This window comes from Gigantopelta aegis, chromosome 7, assembly GCF_016097555.1.
Source record: "Gigantopelta aegis isolate Gae_Host chromosome 7, Gae_host_genome, whole genome shotgun sequence".
Taxonomy (NCBI): Eukaryota; Metazoa; Mollusca; class Gastropoda; order Neomphalida; family Peltospiridae; genus Gigantopelta; species Gigantopelta aegis.
Window position 1 is genome coordinate 37,124,820 of NC_054705.1, and position 24,720 is coordinate 37,149,539.

At 40.0% G+C, this 24,720-nt stretch overlaps 1 protein-coding gene across 1 annotated transcript; it reads right to left on the reverse strand.

Annotated features, from left to right (window-relative positions):
• Positions 1 to 6,765: 6,765 nt before the first annotated feature.
• Positions 6,766 to 24,717, reverse strand: LOC121376973. Its single transcript, XM_041504786.1, has 2 exons — positions 24,606 to 24,717; positions 6,766 to 14,706 (listed from the first exon to the last, which is right to left on the reverse strand). Exon 2 carries the CDS (start codon positions 14,683 to 14,685, stop codon positions 8,500 to 8,502), a length of 6,186 nt encoding a protein of 2,061 aa, XP_041360720.1. The 5' UTR covers positions 14,686 to 14,706; positions 24,606 to 24,717; the 3' UTR covers positions 6,766 to 8,499.
• Between the last annotated feature and the right edge of the window lie 3 nt (positions 24,718 to 24,720).

Sequence of the window (24,720 nt, forward strand, 5' to 3'; positions counted from 1 at the left end):
CGTAAGACAGAAATGGCTGCTTAATACAGTCACTTGTGAAGAATGGAATTTAGCATTTTATTAAGATTGTTATAGAAAACTAGAGTATTACAAAATTAGTCTGCTCCAGTCTGACAAATAACTATTAACCATTAATGGTTTTTGTTTGTTTATTATTTATTTATTTATATATTTATTTATTTATTTTATATACAATTTATTTTATGGACAGGGGACTAATTTACTAAACTCTCAAGGACGTTGCAGTCTCCTACTAAATTATTTTTCAAATCTTAGATACGTCATTGTTGACCTTTGTACATATTCTTGTTTTATTCGACTGGACACAGTTTTTGGGGTCGGTGATTTTTTTTTTTTTTTTTTTTTTTTTTTTTTTTTTTGATTTTTTTAAGAAGTGAGGGGTGAGTGTTGATTGGCATTGTCTGACACGATTCTTTATAATTTGAAATGCCAGTCTCCTACTTAAATCAAAACTGCAAAGTTTTATTTTAATTAAGGATTGTTTGTTATTTCTTTTACGTTCACTGTATGAACAAACAAAAAAATGATCTGCAAACTGTGTAAATGGGTGAAGCTGGACCAATGGGATGACGTTAAATAAATTATTGTAAAGTGGCTTTTTCATTATGTGATTAGTCACACAGACTTGTCACACAGACTTGTCACATTCGATTTGTGGGTCCTACAAAAATAGTATATAATCGTATAAAAACGTATATAAGACTAAAGTTGTTCCGATTTAGGTGTTCATTCACATGCCACAAGTCAGTGTAATTAATTGCATAATGAGAACATCCCTTAATAAATGTAACGGGAATTTTATTACCGGTATTATTACATAAAAACACAAATGTAACCTGGGCCCATATTTTCGAAGCCATCTTAGCCCTACAAATCGTAAAACCATCGTATGGTGTGACATCACTACAGCACACGCCATAGTGACGTCATAGCTTACGATGATTTTATGATTTCGTAGGCTAAGATTGCTTCGAAAATACGGGCCCTGATTTCAGTTTTGATTCCGTTTTATGCGGAATGATATTTTGATTATAAGTCTGTACTGTGGACCTGTCCAGTATGTGGTCATTAAACAGTGATATTGTATTGTACAGTGAAACTTCTCTAAACTGGACACCGAAGGGACTAAGTAAAACATCCAGTATTGAGCGGTATCCGGTTTACAGGGACTTTTACTTGGACAAAGACTTTTGTGAGACCATGAAAAATACCAAGTTTTGAGACGGGGCTCGAACATACTTTTTTTTTTACCTATAGCAATTTTTAATGTTTTTTGCTGTAGTCAAAATGGTCATCTTTGGCAGTTTTATTACTGCCTGTAGCAATTTGAAACCAGTAATTTTTGCAAAAAGATAAACTCTTAATTAAAAACCAAAAGTTATTTCTTCCAGCGACAGTAATAATTTTTTATCCAGGTTGGGGGGAGGGATTTAGCTCAGTCTGTTGAGTGCTCGCTTGAGGTGCTTGCGTCACAGGATCGAACCACCTCGGTGGATCCATTCAACTGATTGGGGGTTTTTCTCATTCAAACTGTTGAGACAATGGATGTCTCTGGATTTAACCACTAATGAATTTAATCACACAAAACCACATGGAACTTGAACCAACTAAGCTTTAAATATATATAGTCCAATACTACACAAACCAGTGCACCATAACTTTACTAAATTCTGCTCTCGGCTACATTGCGCATGCGTATATATATGGTGTATGTGTCAGCTACACAGTCAGAATCAGAGGGAGCAGTTGTTGTCTTTAAATATATATAGTCCGATACTGCACCATAACTGGTCAACGGCCGTGGTATGTGCTTTCCTGTCTGTGGGATGGTGCATATAAAAGATCCCTTGCTGCATTAGGAAAAATATTGTGGGTTTCCTCTGATGACTACGTGTCAGTATTACTAAATATTTGACATCCAATAACCAATGATTAATTAATCAATGTGCTCTAGTGGTGTCGATAAACAAAACAAACTTTTATTCAGTGGGGGAAAAAAAGGCCATCGGTAAAACCCTGACCTATGGCAAATCGTATCCAAACCACAGCAGTTGCCGCCATTAAGTTCGAACCCGGTTGAAAGAATTCTGGTTTACTGAGGGAGTTCGAGCCCAGTTGGTTTACTGAGGGTCTGCTTTTGAGAGGTTTCACTGTGTTGTAAGATTATATTACAGCTTTATAGTTCTCCTCCATGTTATTTGTCATCATAGCTTGTAGCTCGGCTTAAAAAGGAAAACAAATTATATGATTTTTTATTTAATTGAACATTTGTGTACATGTAAATTTAAATTCATTACCAAATCATTCCACAACTTCATTCAGTCATCTAAGTTTGTGTGTATCATCTTACAAATTAATTATACCATTCCAATAAGTTTTTTCTCCCAAGATCATTACCATTGCCTCTTGACTGATATAACAAGGCAAGGCATGAAATTCCTTTTATGGACTGGGAAGTAGTATCTGTTTGCTATACACTTAATTTGAAAAGCAAAAGTTACAAATTGAGAAGCATTTGTAAAAACTAGTTTCGAAAGCAGACAGCTTGTTAGACTTATAGAGTAAGCTTTTTAATAGCAATGTGAAAAATTCGAGACCTATGTAGATAAAAACTTACTATCAGGGTTTCTGCCAGAGGGTAAAATGGGTATGGCGCCATACCCAAAATTTTATTTTTAAAGTTAACTTTTTGACAGAATTAATTACTCTCATCATTACTGTATGATTTTCTTAACCCTAACCCTAAACTTAACCATTTTCTCTCTGGGGGAGGGTCTCCATACCCCTTGTTGACTGTGGTTGCATTCAATTCCATAGCGCCATACCCAAAAATTTCTTTCTGGCAGAAACACTGACGATTTATACTATCATTCCTGAATATGAAGAATTCTGGATATACCAGTATCAAGAAACCGTCAAAACAATGGTGGAAATCAAAAGCTGCTTGTGAAAGGTATTATTAAAAAAAAAGCAATATTGTACATTTTCTGCTTCGTTTGCTTCTTGCTTTCAGTCAGTAATTTCAAGCCTTGCAGTGGCTGGTACGTGCTGTCCTGAGTGAGACGGCATTTAAAAAGACAACATTCCTTGCTGCTATTTGTTAAAAAGAGTAGCCTTATGTGGCTTCAACGGACATTGTTTCATGCTTTAGACAAAGTATCGTTTTAATAATAACATGTACACGTGTATGCTGATGAACAGAAATAAGGGAACACAAAGTCATTGAAACTAAATTTCATTCAGTACTAGAGTGGGGCGGGACGTAGCCCAGTGGTAAAGTGCTTGCTTGATGTGCGCTTGCTTGATGTGCGATTGGTCTAGGATCGATCCCCATCGGTGGGCCCATTGGGTTATTTTTCATCCCAGCTAGTGCACCACGACTGGTATACAAGAGGCTGTGGTATGCGCTATCCTGTCTATGCGATGATGGTGCGTATAAAAGATCCCTGACTACTAATGAAAAATGTAGTGGGTTTCCTCTCTAAACTGTCAGAATTACCAAATGTTTGACGTCCAATAGCCGATGATTAATAAACTAATTTGCTCTAGTGGTGTTAAACAAAATTTCTCTCTTTTTTTATATTAATTTACATCCAATTTGTAAAGTTATCAAATTCAGAAAGTATGTTATCTGAAAAGCATCACATACTTTGATTACACTGCATATGCTAGCTAGTATATGATAAATAGAAATTATTACATGAGCTTGTGTGTCGTACTGATTTTACGAAGTGAGTGTCAGGGTTATTGTATTACTCAAGCAAAAGCAATACATGAATCCTGACAAGTTTCGTAAAGTCAGTACAATTCACACGCGAGTGTAATAATTTATTTATTATCCAAAATATTATTTATACGAATAACAAGCTGTCAAAACGTTTCAAACATGACCAAAAAAAAGACGACAAAACAATGTCATTTTCAGAAATGACATCATTTTGATAAGTGTTTACACTGGAGAAGCCGCATTAAGTTATGACGTTGCTTCACAAAAATTACGTCATTCGTGGTGCACGTGAAATCATTATGAAACACGTGGGTCATACTGGTTATATTTTCCTGAATATCTTGAACGGTGTGGATAATAATAAAAGAGTATTGTACTTTTATTATATATAACAACCATACCACACTGGCGTTGTTGTGTGGGAGTACCCAGGGCCAGATTTAGTTCTTGGAGGGCCCGGGGCACTTCAGGTTCGGGGACCTCTCAACTTAGAAATTAAATTACGTGACAAATAAAAAAAAATGAACTAATTTTATAATTATTACATTGTTTTATAAAGGAAGTCCTTAGTCTGGGGACCCAGCAGGGGAGCCTGGGGCAGTTCCCCCCTTATAAATTTGGCACTGGGGATACCTGTGCTATATATAGATCTGTCTGTGTGTGTGTGTGTGTGTGTGTGTGTGTGTGTGTGTGTGTGTGTGTGTGTGTGTGTGTGTGTGTGTGTGTGTGTGTGTGTGTGTGTGTGTGTGTGTGTGTGTGTGTGTGTGTGTGTGTGTGTGTGTGTGTCTCCTTATTTCCTGCCATCAGTATATAAAGAGACCAAATAGCTGTAGTTGTAAATGCCAAATATGTTTAAATACTGAACAACATTCCTTTCATTTCATCCTTGTAAAACATTTGTGAAATTTCTTTTGCACTTCCCTCCATTGTGAGGTGCCTCCTAGAGTGACTTCCCTTGAACAGACTATCCTGAATTTGCTGCCATTGTGTGATGTTTCAGATTATTATACTAAGACTCGGACTGTCAATTGACAGGACAAAGTTGACCAACTCAATGGTTGTGTTGTAATTTCCCTGACTCCTGACTTACAACAGTTGTGCTCAGATTAACAACTAATAGGTTGTAGAAGTTGTATACGAGGAGAATAGAGTTGTAAGAGCACTCAAGACTAGCAACTGGACAGTTGTAGAAGTCGTCACAGCAGAAAGTTGGATAACTTTGTGCTGGCAGTTGGTAGTCTGACACTAGCATTAGAGCCCATAGAGAACAGGACTAAAGGGTTTTTGGTAAATAAATAGTTTTTACATTTTTAAAATCACATTTTCTTGCTTAGAATATACTATAACCAGTGTATTTCTGGACACCATAAGAGAGTCTAGAACAACCAGTTGTTATAAAATTAAGATTATCGGTGGGGGATAAAAGAAGAAGAAAAAGATTATTGGTGAAATGCACGGATCTCGCAAGTTGAAAATAGAATGCTTAATTAATACACAGTTGAAATTTGTAGTTGCATTTTTATCTATACCATTTGGGTCACTTCTGCAATTTTCGTAGCGTAAGGTATGTGTATGTTTGTTTATAATTGATTACCACAAATTGTAATCGATTAGATGGAAGTTGGATTTTACCAACCAATCTTCGATTATTCCAATTAATCGGACCACCACTGCACTAAAGATAAAATTAGCAATATGTAGTAACCACTGAACACAAGAAGTGCATGGTCATAAAAATTATAAATTATATCCCTAAATTCACATATATTTGTAACAGACTGTATAATCGGTTGCTGCAACCGGATTGTAACTTATGATTGACAATAAAATTCTGATTCCCAACATTAGTTACCATGGCAGCAAAAGGAGGACAGTCTTTAAGGTTGCTATGGAGACCACTTGATTTTCCATCTCGAAATACATAACAGACCACAATTGGGTTACTATTGCAGACTCAGTATTAACAAATTATCTCTATATTGTTTGTCATATATTGGGGCAATGTGCAATATGCTAGTCATGTCATAGATATAATAAACGTTGTTAAGTCTTAAAACTGTGTTGTTGTTGTTGTTGATAGTATCATGAGTTGATTATCGTGAGTTCCTCAAAATATAATCCACCGACTGTGTATGAAAGGCCAACACAGCCAACTCAGAGATGCTCACTGGCCAACACCGAAAATTTTTATGGAGACCAGGAATCCCTCCGTGTCACTGTGAGATTCATCCTGGCAGCAAACATCTCCTTGTGATATCATTACAAGAAGGAACGAGAAGAAGACCTGCCCTAAAATATTTGAAATTAATGAATACATTTTTATAATTTTTAGGAAGATTATTGCAAGAGAACTGCAGATTAAAATTTGTCAAAACACACAAAATGCAGTGTTCAATTTGAAAAGATTTGAAGTCCATAACTACCTTGTAGGGACACCTATCTGGGGTGTTTTTATTTTTATTATTACATTCCCTCAAATTATTTTCTGACAGAAAGTCTGATTTATATGCACCACCCCACAGACAGGATAGCACATACCTTTGATATACCAGTCATGGTGCACTGACCGGAATGAGAAATAGCTCACCAACGGGGATTGATCCCAAACCAACTGCATCAAGGGAGCACTTTGCCACTGGACTACAACTCGCCCTGCCTCTTTTAACAATGCCATGAGTAACTACTGAACATTCTCTAAGTTGTCAGAAATTCAGAATGAATGAATATTTAATGAGACCCCAGCATGAAAAAATACATCAGCTGTTGGGTGTCAAACTATGGTAAATGCACCGAAGTGATCACACTAAGCCTACAGTTGAGGCTGATGGAAAGTGGCATGGATGACACGAGAGACCAGCACATGTTATGGTTGAAGAGACGAGGACTGGGATATGGAGGTGGACAGTAAAAGAAGTTAAAAAGATAGGAGCTGTCAGATCAGAAAGAAATGAGATGAAATTCAAAGGAGAAAAAATAAAAGCAATAGTGGGGTTAAAAAACACACAAAAAAGTAAAAATTTGATAAGAAAATGTTTTATTAATTTTCTTTTTCTCACAATCATGATGGAATACAAGTTTTTATTTTAATTTTTTATCAATCCACTGACCCACATCACACCTCCATAAATATTGTGCGTCTTACATTCTGTATAACTAATCCAAATATAGCACTATAGAACCATCCGATCAAAACTCTACGAGAAGATAAGACCTTCAAATGTTCAGTGTTAAGTTTCTGTTTATAGTCTGAATATTTTGAAAGTTAAAATGTTTTACTTAAATTTGTATCCAAGTATAGAACACTGTACATTTATCCGATCAAAAATCTACAAGAAAATAAATGTTCAATGTCAAATTCCTGTTTAATTCAGTACAGTATTTAAACCTCTAGGAGATTATAAGATTTTTAAACTTTGAATGTTAAAAATGTTTAGTTAAATTTTAAAAATACAATAACAATTTAAAATGTCCTAAATATCTCTCTATTTTTCTTTTATAACAAAAAAAATTAAAAATTAAAAATAAAATAAATATCTCTCTATTAGTTTGTGAAGACTGCCCCCGAGAACCATTATACCAAGATTCAGAACTATCCAATCAAAACTCAAAGAAGATTATACTTTTTTTTAAATATTCAATATAATTTTTTTAAATCTACCATAATGAAAATTCACAGATTCCAAATTTCTTGATAAATTTGTGGAGATTGCCAGAGGATCATCGTAAAGAATGTTCAGAAGTAGCTGATCAAAACTCAAGACGATAGACTTTCAAATTTTCAATTTAAATTTAAATTAAAATTTTTTAATTTTGTAAAAAGAGCCAAAATATATCTATCTTATGTAGAGTGCCTCAGAGAATTATTGTATCAAGTTTCATAACAATCCAATCGAAGCTCTACGAGGGGATAGACTTTAAAATTTTCAGTTTAATTTTTAATTTTAAAACAATTCCACAATATCTCTAATTTATGTAGTGTGTCTCAAAGGATTACTGTACCAAGTTTCATAACAATCCAATCAAAACTCTAAGAGATAAACTTCAAAAGGAAAACTTGACAGACGGACACCAGACAAATTGGTGTTAGAAAAGCTCCACTAATGAATGTCATCTAGCAGAGCTTAAAAATTAGTTTAAATTTTTAAAAGGTTCATTTCCATTCTCCTTCTGTTCCGACAGAAAATTCTTATATATTACTTTAAATCTTTTTCTCCAATCACAAAACCCTATTTATTCCAACTGTGTTTCAGTACAGTATTTATCCCGGCCCGGACTTAGTCACTGGTGATGTCAGGGGCTAAGCCCGAGATAGGTGTGTTCGAAACCATCATGGTATATGAACACGTAAAAACAGTTCAAAGTCAGTACAGTATGTTGTACCATTTAACATAGAAAACAACAAACTAACCAAACAAACAACATACGCATGCATCAAGTCCCATTCCAAACACACTTCACGAGGCACAGAATCTAAAACTGGTTTAGTCCGATCACATGACAGTTTAACTGAAAGTTGCCATGGATTCCATTTCCATTGCCATGGGTTCCAGTTCCGAGGTGATCCCACAACCACATATCCGGATCTACCAAGTTCCTTGCACCAAGACAATTGATTCACAGAAATTTAACAACACATTGCATGCTTTTAAATATCAGAAGAAGGAAAAGAAAAACGATTTGTCAAGACAATACTAACACATGAATGCATGTTTTGCAAGTTTCTTATTCAAGTCACCAACAAGCATCAATCTTCACGCATCTTTCACTAGTTCTTTATTTAGATTCCTAACCGCTGTGGAAGCAGTCTTTTCAGCAGCATCGCTTGAACCAGTCTTTTCAGGTGCATCACTCGACGCTGGGTTATCTCCCTTTGAGGAAGTCTCTTTGACAACAATACCTGTTCTATCTTTATCGCCAGCCTGTGAGACAGAATCAGCTTGTTGGCGGGTCATGACGGCTCCCTCTAGCGAGACCCTTCTCACGACAGCATCATTATTACGATTGCACGTCGTCTTTACAGCACCACTTTTAGCCGGAGGGTCACCCACACTTTTACGCTCTGGTCTGGGTTTAGGTTTGATGAGCTCAAACATGTCCTGTATGCTCATCATGGTCACAGGTCTTGACCCTGCTCCATGAGGCGTGGAGCTCTTCTCACTGGAACTGGAACCGCCAGACAACTTTCGGTGTTTCTGGGCAGAAGACTCCGAGCTGACGCTTTTGGTTTTCGTATGACTCCTGCTTGGCGACTGATGACTTGCCAGACAGCTGTCGCTTGCGTACCCCATGTCCTTGAGTTCGCTGGACAGTCCGTGCTTTCGGCTCAGTCTTCCTTTCGATCGGCTAAAGGATTCAGTGTCGCTCGTAGTTTCCAGGTCATCCATCTTGTCCACTTTTTCACCAGCAGCAGAGTCTCCCTTTTCTTCAGCCACATTGGACATTTTTTCAACGTTGTTGTCCATTTTTCCATCAATATTCTCACGACAAGCTGATGAAGACCCTTTCTTCTGTTTTGGTGACGACTCATCCTTGTTATCCAGTTTTCCATCAACACTCTCACGACAAGTTGCTGAAGTCCCTTTCTTCTGCTTTGGTGACAACTCATCCATCTTCTCCACCACACTAGTTGTTTCAGCAGTCGCAGAGTTGTTGAGACTTCCTGAACGCTTCTTGTTCTGATTCCCTTCGACTCTCTGGTTTGCCTTTAGGTAATAACTCTTTCTTGTACACAACGTCGACATCTGATCCACTTTCCTGTACGGCCTCGTGTCAAACTTCCTAGGTGAATTCCGTGTAGAAATATTGAAAGTATTGTGGGCGATTGGGTTGCGAATGTTTTCCTCTCTTATGGCCGGTTTCTTCCTATCTTCCGGCACTCTCACAGCCAATTTCTCCTGCCGTCTTGGTCTGGAATGGCTTTGCTGTCTTCCCTCCGATGATCTGTCCATCTCTGTGGCCTTCCGTTCACTTAGCGTCTGCTTCTTCTTCTGCGTCCGCACTCTGCAGGCCTCTTTGTTGAGATCGACGATCATGTACTCGGTCGCGGCAGCGCTGCGTAGCTTCTCGGAATGTGTGCGAATGATGTGCGTGTTGCACTCGGACTTGTTGTAGCTGCTGAACCGACACATCTTGCACTTGTAGCGCTTCCAGCCAAGATGGCGGATGGCGTGGCGGCGCAGGTTCGACACGCTTGTGAACTCCTGGAGACAGACGAGACACTTCATGGCCGCCTCGTCGGCTATATCGCACAGCTTCTTCGTGTCCTGACAGTGCAGCTTCCCGGTTCCCTCGGCCTCCATGACGTAGATCCGGTTCGATTTCACCCTCTCCACAGGCTTCCCCGGAAGCTTGTCCACCCAGATCTCCTCTATGATTCTCACCTGTTTCTCTGGAGGACTGTTGCAATCTCCATCTATCTCCGATCGCACCGAATTGGATCTCTTTCGGTGAGGAAGCAAATAACTCACCGGATATTCATTGGGCTTTACCCGTCTCTCGGCCGAATTGTTTCTGTCGCTGCTTGAACATTTCTGTGTCGAATGGTCGTCATCGCTGTCCACTGCATCATTGCGAAACGCTGACAGTTTTCTAGCGACAAATTTTCTCCTTGTGCTTGAAGTCTTGAGTGGTGTATCTTTCTTAACAGCACTGGCGTTACAGTTCTTGTTGGAAAGTCTAGCAGACTGATCTCCCTTGTCGGGTTTCTTCTCTGTGCAGTTCTTTTGGTGGTTGATGAAGCTAACCTTTCTTCCAAATACGCGATTGCATTTATCACAGCTGAACAACTCAAAAGAGTTCTGCATGGAGAAAATCGACTTTGCTACATTATCCTTGCCATCTCCAGAATTACTGTCGGTTTTGGCAGAAACCTTCTGCACTCTTCTTGCTTCGGTTTCTGGAAGATTCTTTGCATCCTGATTGATGCAAGCTCTTTGATGATTCGACAGACTAACTTTGACATTGAATTCTTTACCACAGTGACAGACAAAGAGGTTTTTCTTCTCTGAAGTGTCATCCACTTTGAGACTAGCCACAGAACAGCTGTCATCCGTATCATCGGTTTTGTCGTCCACTTCAGACGATATCTCCAACACGTCAGAACCATCTACCTTACAAGCTCTCCTGTGGTTGGCAAAACCAACTTTACAACTGAATGTACGACTACAACCGCAGCGGAATGTCCGAACCCTTGGTGTAGACGTCTCGGTGGAACACTTTGCATTGTCATCAGAACTTATCACAGAACAGTCATCATCACCATTAAGAGAGTCGGCTGCATTATCATTTTTGTCACATTCAGAACTTAAATCCACTGTGCTTCCTTCACGACCAGAATTTAAATCACTGGCCACTCCGTCATCCTTTGTAGTAGAGTCTGCGATGTCAGCCTTTTCAGGAACATTATTCTGTTCCTCAGACTCCTTCCCACATGACTCTTCTCTTGAATGAGGTTCAGTTTTGGCATCTAAAGATTTTGCTGCTGTAGAGGCTGCAGTCTGAGGAACACAGCGAACTACGAACTCGTTCATCTTCTTAATCCGCGAGTGTTTGATCAGCGGTTTCGATCCCGGAGGTGATGCAAACAGCCTCATGGTGGTCTCACCAACATCTTTCAGATCAACGAGTTTTGCATCTTTTGGGCAGATCTTCATCTCGGTGCTGCTGTCCTTAGACCGCTGAATCCTTTCAACTGATGACGATCGGGAAGATGACATTTTCTCAGAAAGTTCAGACTCGTCGACATTATCACACTTGCTGAATGCTTTAAACTCAGCTTCATCTCCACCTCCTGATGCCGATGGATGGTCGTCATGGAGATGACTTCTGTCTGACGATCTGCCTTGTCGATCTTTACCTGGAGAGACGCTAGATTTCATGTCTGATGAGTCTGAATCGTTCAGAGTTTTGTCCATTGATACCGATTTTTTTACATTGATGGGCTTGACAGACCCACTGTTCTGTTCTTCATTGTTAGTCTTGTCAATTCTGCTCTCTTTATCATTCTTACAAACCTTTTTTGCGTCTTCGTTTCTAGTTTTTTCACTTTGTTTAACATCCTTTTCAATTTTGCTCTCTTTATCATTCTTACAAACCTTTTTTGCGTCTTCGTTTCTAGTTTTTTCACTTTGTTTAACATCCTTTTCAATTTTGCTCTCTTTATCATTCTTACAAACCTTTTTTGCGTCTTCGTTTCTAGTTTTTTCACTTTGTTTAACATCCTTTTCAATTTTGCTCTCTTTATCATTCTTACAAACCTTTTTTGAGTCTTCGATTCCAGTTTTTTCACTTTGTTTAACATCCTTTTCAACATGTTTGTCTTGTTTATCATTCTTTTCTGCCACTTTGTTTTCCGAAAGAACTTTGTTTTCTGGTTTCTCCTTCTTATCAACTACTTTGTTTTCATGTTTGGCATTTTTATCACTTTGCTTATCGTTCTTTTCATTTTTTCTTTCATTCACTTCATTCTTTCTGTAAGATTCACTAGCCGATGCTAGAGCTTTAGTTGTGAGCGTTCTTCTTCGAGTTGACCTACTGCGAATCTCATCACTATCTCTATCTGATAGTGGTTGTGTACTTTGTGTTATTTCCTCCACAGTCTTCTGCTGAACCACACTTCTTCCTTCAGAACTCCCTCCCTGCACATCCAACACACTAATGTCAGTGGTTTTTGCTTTTGATGACACCAACTGACCACCAGTGAGATCTTTTTGCTTATCTATCACATCTTTGTTTTCACTGGACAATGGTTTCTCGCTAATCATCCTTGGAACTACTGTTGTACCAATCTGAATCTGTCGTCTTCTAGCTCCGGGTCTATCAACAGTCAACTTGGCAGGCTCAGGATGTCCAGAAACCAAGATCACATCATCCTTCTTAGCACTGGGAGATGATTCAGAGGACACCCTCTTCTTATCCATCCCTGGCGATGAAGATTCTGAAGACAAACGAGTCTTTTCTTGTCCCTGCAGAGATCCTGAAACGATTGGTCTTCTTTCTGTCACTTGGGCAGAAGACACAGCTGCTGCTTCTGCAGGTTTCCGTCTGGCTTCAGGATTCTCAGGTGGAGTCTTCGTTTCAGAACCTCGAACAACAGCAGCGGTCTCATTCTTCCAGTCCGTGGAAGAGGATCTGGATTCTGACTGCAGCCTTTCATTGGATGCTGATCTTGTTGCCACGGGAACTGCAGCAGCCTCTGTGAGCTTCTTCTGCAGTTCATCCAAAGCCCTTTCCTTACTTTTAGGTGACGGTTCTTCATCACTTATTGACTTAGGGGAGTCAGATTTTCTCAGTCGTCTACTCTTTGTGTCGGCAATCTCTGCCCATGAAGGATTTCTACTGCGTGGTGACTCGCTCATTCTTTTAATGATGGCTTTTCTAGAATCATCCTGCTTTTCCTTTGAATTTCTCAGTCCTTCTTTTAAACTAATCCTTGGTTCCCTGTGTACCTTGGGTGTTTGGTATTCATTCACATAACTAGCTTTGACATTTTTCTCAGCACCACCTACTTTAGCTTTAGATGAACTCGTACTCTTTGCGCTTGGGTTAGAAGGCGTTTGCTGGTTTGCTGGCTTTGATGTTGGTGCAGCCTCGCTAGGACTCTTCTCCATCATTATGAGTGAATCATCAACATCCTCGTCGTCTGCAATAAACTGCAGCTGATCCTTGGCGATGTTACAAGACTTGGTGATGCACTTGGTGAAGGATCTTTTCCTCAGCTTCTCTCTCATCTTGTCGATCTGATTCTTGGATTTCTTGTGGATCTTCATCATGTGTCTCGTCAAGCCCCAGAAGTAGAAGAATATGTTGGAGCAGTACGGGCAGGGGAAGAAGGTCCGCAGCTGCGAGTGCCTCATTTGGTAGTGGTAGAGCAAGGTCTTCTTCGAAGAATACGACATGTGGCACTTGAGACATTTTAGCGACGACAAATCAAGAGTCTCGTCCGCCTCAGCTAATTCCGAGACTCGAGATTTCAGAGATGGCTTCTTCTCTCGGACACTGACCCTGCTAGCAGCAGATGGTTGCTTGGCGACAGATTTCAGCATCTCGCTTTCTGGTGGCTTTCCTGTCACCGCAGATTCTGTATCTTTATCATTCGATTTCATGCCTGCACTGACAAGAACAACGCTTTCCTTGTTTTTTGTTCCAGATAAGGCAGTAACGTCTATGGCTTCAGAGTCTGGAATTTTAGTCTTATTACCAGTAGAACTGTTTTTCACGGTATCATCACATTTACTTTTTATCACACTTTCATTTCTACACTTCGGTAAAATCTTTTGAGTCAGCACCGTCTCTAGCTTGCTGGGTCCTTTTACCTCCGGTTCTGTCACCATCTCGTCGTCATTGTCTCCATTCACAGATTCATCTGGTGGAACAGCTTCGGTGAAATTAACCATCACAGCATTTCTATTCGTCGGAATGGTCTTCAGCTCCAGATTCATCGTCTTTCCCAGCTCCTTCCTTCGTTCAACCATTCCAGCTACATTGGAATAAAACTTGTACTCCTCAGACGTCCCAGCTTTTCCGGCTTGAATCTGCTCCACAAGCTGATTCAACTGATCCTCAGGAGTAGCTGCTTCTGCAGCTTGAGTCCTCGTAGAAGAATCATCATCATCATCATCCTCTGGTGCAGTAGGCTCCACCACCACCGTCTCATCAGTGATTATGGTATCAAACAGAGGGGGCTGACTCTCCTGGAACGACTTGGTACAGTAGACTCGCTTGTGGGCCACAAACAGGGGAAGGGCTCGGAACAGCGCCCGGCAGACCTTGCACTCGATGATCAGCTCGCACTCGTCCAGCAGCAAACAGCGGACCTCAGGGCTACCATAGTGGACGCCGTTGAGAACCTGTTCAATGGGCTTGCCACCAATCTCGATGGCCGTGCGGATCACAGAGAAGTCGATTTCGGCGATGTTGCCGTCTTGGTCATTGCTCATGATGTCTGCACACAGAGATGCCTGAAAAAGATTAAGAAAAACCAAAATATTTAAATCTAAGTTTCAATGTTGCATCAAAGAAATTACAGAGCCCAGTGGTAAAGCGTTTGCTTGATGCATGATCGGTCTAGGATTGATCCCCGTCGTTGGACCCTTTGGGATATTTCTCTTTCCAGCCAGTGCATCATGATCAAAGGAAGGAAGGAAATGTTTTATTTAACGACGCATTCAACACATTTTATTTACGGTTATATGGCATCAGACATATGGTTAAGGACTACACAGATATAGGATCGATCCCTGTCAGTAGGCTTATTGGGATATTTCTCATTCCAGCCAGTCTATCACAACTGGTATAGCAAAGGATATGGTATGTGTTATCCTGTCTGTGGGATGGTGCATATAAAAGATCCCTTAATCTAGGCCTATTGGGTTATTTCTCGTTCCAGCCAGTGCATCATGACTGGTATACCAAAGGCCATGGTATGTGCTATGCTATCTGTGAGATGGTGCATATAAAAGATCCCTTAATCTAGGCCTATTGGCTATTTCTTGTTCCAGCCAGTGTACCACGACTGATATATATCAAAGGCCAAGGTATGTGCTATCCTGTCTGTGGGATGGTGCATATAAAAGATCCCTTAATTTAGGCCTATTGGGCTATTTCTTGTTCCAGCCAGTGTACCACGACTGGTATATATCAAAGGCCAAGGTATGTGCTATCCTGTCTGTGGGATGGTGCATATAAAAGATCCCTTGCTACTAATGGAAAAATGTAGCGGGTTTCTTCTATAAGACTGGCAAAATTACCAAATGTTTGACATCTAATAGCTGATGATTAATAAATTAATGTGCTCTAGTTGTGTAATTAAACAAAACAAAAACAAAGAGCAATTAAAGAGGATCATACTTTGTACCAAGGGGTGGGATGTGACTCAAAAGTAATTAATTTTGTCAAAAGATTACGTTTAAAAAAATATATATTTTATCTGCACCATCCCATAGACAGGATAGCAAATACCACAGCCTTTGATGCACCAGTCGTGATGCACTGGCTGGAGCTAGTAATAACTTAATTGGCCCACTGACGGGTATCGATCCCAAACCTGACAACACATCAAGCGAGTGCTTTACCACTGGGCTACATCTCGCCCCGCGCATCAAGCGAGTGCTTTACCACTGGGCTACATCTCGCCCCTCGCATCAAGCGAGCGCTTTACCACTGGGCTACATCTCGCCCCTCGCATCAAGCGAGTGCTTTACCACTGGGCTACGTCTCGCCCCTCGCATCAAGCGAGTGCTTTACCACTGGGCTACATCTCGCATCAAGCGAGCGCTTTACCACTGGGCTACATCTCGCCCCTCGCATCAAGCGAGCGCTTTACCACTGGGCTACGTCTCGCCCCTCGCATCAAGCGAGCGCTTTACCACTGGGCTACGTCTCGCCCCTCGCATCAAGCGAGCGCTTTACCACTGGGCTACGTCTCACCCCTCGCATCAAGCGAGCGCTTTACCACTGGGCTACGTCTCGCCCCTCGCATCAAGCGAGCGCTTTACCACTGGGCTACGTCTCGCCCCTCGCATCAAGCGAGCGCTTTACCACTGGGCTACGTCTCGCCCCTCGCATCAAGCGAGCGCTTTACCACTGGGCTACGTCTCGCCCCTCGCATCAAGCGAGCGCTTTACCACTGGGCTACATCTCGCCCCTCGCATCAAGCGAGTGCTTTACCACTGGGCTACATCTCGCCCCTCGCATCAAGCGAGTGCTTTACCACTGGGCTACATCTCGCCCCTCGCATCAAGCGAGTGCTTTACCACTGGGCTACATCTCGCATCAAGCGAGTGCTTTACCACTGGGCTACATCTCGCATCAAGCGAGTGCTTTACCACTGGGCTACATCTCGCCCCTCGCATCAAGCGAGCGCTTTACCACTGGGCTACGTCTCGCCCCTCGCATCAAGCGAGCGCTTTACCACTGGGCTACGTCTCGCCCCTCGCATCAAGCGAGCGCTTTACCACTGGGCTACGTCTCGCCCCTCGCATCAAGCGAGCGCTTTACCACTGGGCTACGTCTCGCCCCTCGCATCAAGCGAGCGCTTTACCACTGGGCTACGTCTCGCCCCTCGCATCAAGCGAGCGCTTTACCACTGGGCTACGTCTCGCCCCTCGCATCAAGCGAGCGCTTTACCACTGGGCTACGTCTCGCCCCTCGCATCAAGCGAGCGCTTTACCACTGGGCTACATCTCGCCCCTCGCATCAAGCGAGCGCTTTACCACTGGGCTACATCTCGCCCCTCGCATCAAGCGAGCGCTTTACCACTGGGCTACATCTCGCCCCTCGCATCAAGCGAGTGCTTTACCACTGGGCTACATCTCGCCCCTCGCATCAAGCGAGTGCTTTACCACTGGGCTACATCTCGCATCAAGCGAGTGCTTTACCACTGGGCTACATCTCGCCCCTCGCATCAAGCGAGTGCTTTACCACTGGGCTACATCGCGCCCCTCGCATCAAGCGAGTGCTTTACCACTGGGCTACATCTCGCCCCTCGCATCAAGCGAGTGCTTTACCACTGGGCTACATCTCGCATCAAGCGAGCGCTTTACCACTGGGCTACATCTCGCCCCTCGCATCAAGCGAGCGCTTTACCACTGGGCTACATCTCGCCCCTCGCATCAAGCGAGCGCTTTACCACTGGGCTACATCTCGCCCCTCGCATCAAGCGAGTGCTTTACCACTGGGCTACATCTCGCATCAAGCGAGTGCTTTACCACTGGGCTACATCTCGCCCCTCGCATCAAGCGAGTGCTTTACCACTGGGCTACATCTCGCCCCTCGCATCAAGCGAGTGCTTTACCACTGGGCTACATCTCGCATCAAGCGAGTGCTTTACCACTGGGATACGTCTCGCCCCTCGCATCAAGCGAGTGCTTTACCACTGGGCTACGTCCCACCCCCTCGCATCAAGCGAGTGCTTTACCACTGGGCTACGTCCCACCCCCTCGCATCAAGCAAGTGCTTTACCACTGGGCTACGTCCCACCCCCTCGCATCAAGCAAGTGCTTTACCACTGGGCTACGTCCCACCCCCTCCATATTAATAAAGTGCTTATTTGAAAACAACATACACGAAATGTAATCCGAGGAACACCAGTTATTGTATACCTTAGTAATCTGGTTTAATGCATCCAAGATAATAAAAGGACTTTAGCTGTGTTCTAAACTGTCATGGCTATCCGATTCATGATCAGCTTACCGTAATCATCAACTTGAATTTCATGCTCATATCCAGTTAAGTATGAGATTCATCAACTTCATGGATGAAGGAAGGAAATATTTTATTTAACAACACACTCAACACATTTTATCTACGGTTATATAGCGTCAGACATATGGTTAAGGACCACACAGATATTGAGAGAGGAAACTCACTGTCACCACTTCATGGGCTACTCTTTTTGATTAGCAGCAAGGGATCTTTTATATGCACCATCCCACAGACAGGATAGTCATAATGGCTTTCTTTTTAACATACAAATGTTTACAATTCAAAAATAAATTCAACTGTGTCTGCAATATATATACTGTTAAAGCGCCTGCTTATGAAAATATACCATTTCATGTTTATTAAACAAATGAGTAAAATATTTCCTATAATCTATGACGACAGATCTCCTTTATTAACACTTATATAATATGACTCAGAAATGAAATGAATGAAAGCGAAGTTCTGGGAGTAGAAAACAAATAAACAAACATCAATATTTTCCCACGTATATTGAAATTTTACTTCAAAATGAAATGCAGTTGTCATCCTTTCAAGGAGCAACCGGCCTCGGTGGCGCAGTGGTTAAGCCATCGGACTACATGCTGGTAGGTACTGGGTTCGGATCCCAGTCGAGGCATGGGATTTTTAATCCAGATACCGACTCCAAACCCTGAGTGAGTGCTCCGCAAGGCTTAATGGGTAGGTGTAAACCACTTGCACCGACCAGTGATCCATAACTGGTTCAACACAAAGGCCATGGTTTGTGCTATCCTCCCTGTGGGAAGCACAAATAAAAGATCCCTTGCTGCCTGTCGAAAAAAGAGTAGCCTATGTGGCGACAGCGGGTTTCCTCTTCAAAACTGTCAAAATGACCATATGTTTGATGTCCAATAGCCGATGATAAGATACAAAATCAATGTGCTCTAGTGGCGTCGTTAAATAAAACAAACTTTTCCTCTTATGTCAGAACGACCATATGTTTGATGTCCAATAGCCGATGATAAGATACAAAATCAATGTGCTCTAGTGGCGTTGTTAAATAAAACAAACTTTTCCTCTTATGTCAGAACGACCATATGTTTGATGTCCAATAGCCGATGATAAGATACAAAATCAATGTGCTCTAGTGGCGTTGTTAAATAAAACAAACTTTTCCTCTTATGTCAGAACGACCATATGTTTGATGTCCAATAGCCGATGATAAGATACAAAATCAATGTGCTCTAGTGGCGTTGTTAAATAAAACAAACTTTTCCTCTTATGTCAGAACGACCATATGTTTGATGTCCAATAGCCGATGATAAGATACAAAATCAATGTGCTCTAGTGGCGTTGTTAAATAAAACAAACTTTTCCTCTTATGTCAGAACGACCATATGTTTGATGTCCAATAGCCGATGATAAGATACAAAATCAATGTGCTCTAGTGGCGTTGTTAAATAAAACAAACTTTTCCTCTTATGTCAGAACGACCATATGTTTGATGTCCAATAGCCGATGATAAGATACAAAATCAATGTGCTCTAGTGGCGTTGTTAAATAAAACAAACTTTTCCTCTTATGTCAGAACGACCATATGTTTGATGTCCAATAGCCGATGATAAGATACAAAATCAATGTGCTCTAGTGGCGTTGTTAAATAAAACAAACTTTTCCTCTTATGTCAGAACGACCATATGTTTGATGTCCAATAGCCGATGATAAGATACAAAATCAATGTGCTCTAGTGGCGTTGTTAAATAAAACAAACTTTACCTCTTATGTCAGAACGACCATATGTTTGATGTCCAATAGCCGATGATAAGATACAAAATCAATGTGCTCTAGTGGCGTCGTTAAATAAAACAAACTTTTCCTCTTATGTCAGAACGACCATATGTTTGATGTCCAATAGCCGATGATAAGATACAAAATCAATGTGCTCTAGTGGCGTCGTTAAATAAAACAAACTTTTCCTCTTATGTCAGAACGACCATATGTTTGATGTCCAATAGCCGATGATAAGATACAGAATCAATGTGCTCTAGCGGCGTTGTTAAATAAAACAAACTTTTCCTTTCAAGGAGCAAGTTAAGCCTGAGAATTTTTACTTGAGATTTATTTGGTTAAATGAACAGTGCGAAAAAAAAAAAAAGCCAAGACAAATGCAGCAAATTAAGTTCATGGTTTCTTGGTCAGTGTGATGAATGAGATGTGAATGAATTCCAATCATGTTCGTAACTCAACCTAACCAGGTCTTTAGATCTCAATAATTTGGGCATAATGGGGACTTTTGTCTTTTCAGAGTGCAGGAAGGTCGGTTTTAGTTCAGTACCATCATGTAACAGTGGTCAATAATCAGAAATGCATTTCTAATTATTTTAAATTAATTAAACTTATCATTTCAGCAGTTTTGAGGTCAGCATGTTTGTACTTAATTTGGTCATGGTTATTTTGGGCACAACATTCATCGCCTCGAGTTTGATGCAATTTCTAAAGCCCTGCTAACTCAACTAACTTTATACAAGATACATAAACAATTTGGAAGGCACAATTCAAGCATTAAAAAAGGATTGTTTTATCTCAGGGCAGCAAGACTGTGATTAAGGAAAAGATGGTGCTGCACCATGCTAAAACAAGCTAGAGAAAACATTATTAACAATTATGATTAGTTACTCTCCTGCCTTTAATTACTGTTAGATTTCCCCACATTTTGTCCAGATACAAACCGTGAAAAAAAAACCCAGTAAAATGACACAGATTCCGCTCACTAGATTGTAACCATGTCACCTACATTGACTACGCCCAGATCCAAAACTAAAAGCTTAAAAAGTTAAATGTTTTTTAATGACACCACTAGAGCACATTGATGTATTAATCATCGGTTACTGGATGTCAAACATTTGGTAATACTCACAAATATAATCTTAGAGAGGAAACCTGATACATATTTTCATTAGTAACGAGGAATCTTTTTTATCCTATAACTTACCCATGTGATAATTTTAGTGTATACACTTTCAATGATTTAGTTAAAATGCATGACGTAAAACTACCGATGGTGGTGACTTTAGTACTGTGATTTACAAAAATTTTAATTAAAATGTTATTTTAGAAGTGATATAGGATAAATAGATTTCGCTACTCATGTTTTTTATTTGTAAAATATCAACCTTGTCTAGTTAATCGGTATTTGTCGAGGCTCTGCCGACATAGACTCGGTTGATATTTTCCATATTAAAAAACACTCATGACGAATCCTCTATATATATGCACATTATACAGACAGAATAGCACAAACCATAGACTTTTGATATATACCAGTCATGTTGCACTGGCTGGAATGAGAAATAGCCCATTGGGCCCACCAACAGGGATCGATCCTAGACCAAACATGCATCACACAAACGCTTTACCACTGGGCTACGTCCGGACCTGGGAAAAAAGGCAGGCAATTTTTGCTGCCTACCATTTTTTAACTTTTTATGGAATACTTTTCAAGAGAAGTGAAAGTAGTGTTTTCCCTAGCTTGTTTTAGCACGGTGTGGCATCACGCTCCATAGTCTAGCGCCATCTTGCCTTCATCAGCACCATGCTGCCCTGAGATTAAACAAGCCTTTTTCACTAATTAATTCTAAAATTGCCGTTATAAAACACCAAAAAAAGGTTGTATTAATTAACAAACAGGTATGACAATGACACTTGATGAAATCAGCTGAAAGCTTTGCGAACTGTATGCAAAGTGGACAGTACACGGCCAAAGGAAACGACCTAAATGGCTTTCAAATCTGCGGATTTCCGCGGATCCGCGGTACATTGTCATGCCTGAACAAAATATGTCTTTTATATCTTTTGCCATTCATTTATTAAAGCAAGCACATGAATTACATTAATGTTTATTTCAATTATTTCTTGTGTATTTTTAATGAAATATAAGTGCCCCGAAAATGGTGAAAATGCCCCAAAAGTGTTTGGTCTATAATGCCTTGCCAAATTTCTAGGGAAATCACTAGGAAGGTTGTGATGTAATGATAGTCTAACAATGTCATGACATTCTCTAAAGTATAAAGCAATTGTCATGAAGGAAGGAAGGAAATGTTTTATTTAACGATGCACTCAACACATTTTATTTACAGTTATATGACGTCAGACAATATGGTTAAGGACCATACAGATATTGAGAGAGGAAACCCGCTGTCGCAACTTCATGGGCTACTCTTTTTGATTAGCAGCAAGGGATCTTTTATATGCACCATCCCACAGACAGGAAAACACATACCACGGCCTTTGATATACCAGTCGTGGTGCACTGGCTGAAGTGAGAAATAGCCCAATGGGCCCACCGACAGGGATCAATCTCAGACTGACTGCATCAAGCAAATGCCTTACCACTGGGCCAATTGTCATGACGTCAGCTTAATTATCTGACATACTTTGCAGGCTTCCTCCACTCTTGAAGAGTATTCCATTAAAAAAAAAAGGAAAATGGCAGACTGTGAAAAATTGCAGGCTTTTTATCCCAGGAGACCTCAGTGAAGTCGATAAACCGGTCTAGTATGTGGAATCTCTGTCATTGCATTAGTTTTTTTTGGTAATTTTAATCAGGACAAACTGTGGAGAAAATATAATGGTAATTCAAGGTAGGAGAGTAATTTATCATAGTTGATAATAATGTGATTCGGATTGTAACTAAAATAAATAATGAAAAGTTTGTTTTATTTATAACACAACTATAGAGCACATTGATTTATTAATCATCGGTTATTGGATGTCAAACATTTGGTCATTTTGACATATAGTCATAGAGAGGAAACCTGTTACATTTTTCCATTAGTAGCAAGGGATCTTTTATATATGCACTATGCCAAAGACAGAATAGCACATACCACAGCCTTTAATATACCAGTTGTGGTGCAGTGGCTGGAACGAGAAATAACTCAATGGGCCTACCGATAGGGAAAAATAAATAAACGAAGTGTTATTTTATGATGCCCCAGCAGAACAAAATTATCTCATAAAAAGAAATGCAGTTTTTAGGGTTTCTTTCCCAGTAAATTTTTAATATTTTTTTTATAGATATTTAGCTGTAGTGTACTCATACATCTTATTAGTTCAACTGGAGGAGACTATAGGTTTGATCTCTGTCCTTTTTTCTGTCCGTCCAATGTATAGTTTTCCGGATGTTTTTTCACAATGCTTTCAGATATTGAGATGGAATTTTGTATAAATATAGCTTTATCATGTATTGTTACAGATCACGTTTGACTTTCATGGTGATTTACAGAGTTATGGCCCTTGAACTTAAGAGATATGAAAATTTGCTGGGCCTGGTATGGGACATGTATCCCAGAATGCTTGATAAAAGTACCATCCTCAATGTTCAGGCCTAGCAAGAATTCTGTTTGGTCTTCCAACAAAATAAACTCACATCCTGCTTTTACCTTTTTCAAATGTTCAGTCTTACCATAATATATGTTTAAATATAAAGCATTATATTAGTGTTTTTCCTAGCTTGTTTTAGCATGACGCAGCGCTATTCCTCGATAGTCTAGTGCCAGCTTGCCTTAATCAGCATCATGTTGCCCTAAGATTAAACAAGCCTTTTTCAGTAATTAATTCTAAAACTACCTTTATAAAATATTCAGAAAATTTATTATTAATTAATAAAATATCCATATTATATATTTTGTTAATTCATTTATTAAAGCAAGCACATTAATTACATTTATGTTCATTTCAATATTGTTTTTGTCTTTTAATGAAAAAATAAATGCCTTGAAAATGGTGCAAATGCCCCAAATGACGTGCCAAATTTCTACTCAAGAGAAAACATTATATATGTAAATAAATTTATACATCTGGAATGACCTTTTGCCATTGAATTATTTCAAATCTAGTTCGCTGTTAGAAAAAAATTATAAATTTATTATTATAAAAATGTATTTCAGACAAACAAAATTATATTGAGATTCACTACAAAACATTACAATGACCATTAAAAAATCCTATTTTAAGCCAGAAAATGTAATTTAGATTAAATGTACAAATATTGTATTTGCCGAAAACTATTTAAAATAGCTACAAACCCAGAATAGTGCTTTTAATATAATTATTTTTAAAATTGAAACTTAAAAAGGCTTAATTACCCTGTAACCCACCCACTTTTCTTTTACTGCCCTGCCAATTAGGGGGAAATTCATAATGTAGAAGTTATTCATGATACATATATCCCATGCTGGTTAAAGAAACATTTAAATTTTAATTAGTACTAATGTATCTAGTCAACCACAGACGTCTGAATTCGTAATGTTCACTCGCATTCCTGAAAATGTTGAGCAAGTAGGGTTGGCACAACATGGAGAAGCGGAAATGATTTTAATAAAACATAATTTTAAATCACCGACACCGTCGAAATAAATGCTATGATTTTAAATAGCACAAATAAAACGCCTCGACACTAGTTATACCAATATGGGGATCAAACTAAAACTACGATCGTGACAACTTCACTCCAGACATGCGTGATGAGACATTTTGGCTCCTGACGACGGACATGTTGGGTGAGCTAGCACAATTCTCCCGGCTCGTTTTGCCTATTTCGAGCTACATTCGACACTACATGGACGCTTTTTGACTAAAGACAACCGAAGAATGCACTACAACAATGACTAAGTACCTTCCACTATCCAAATCGTCTTCTTTTGGCATAAAACGAAGAGTTTTTTGCCTCAGCCGATCGTACTTTGAGACTTGCACATTTTCCAAAGCATTGTGGGAATGCGTTTACATAC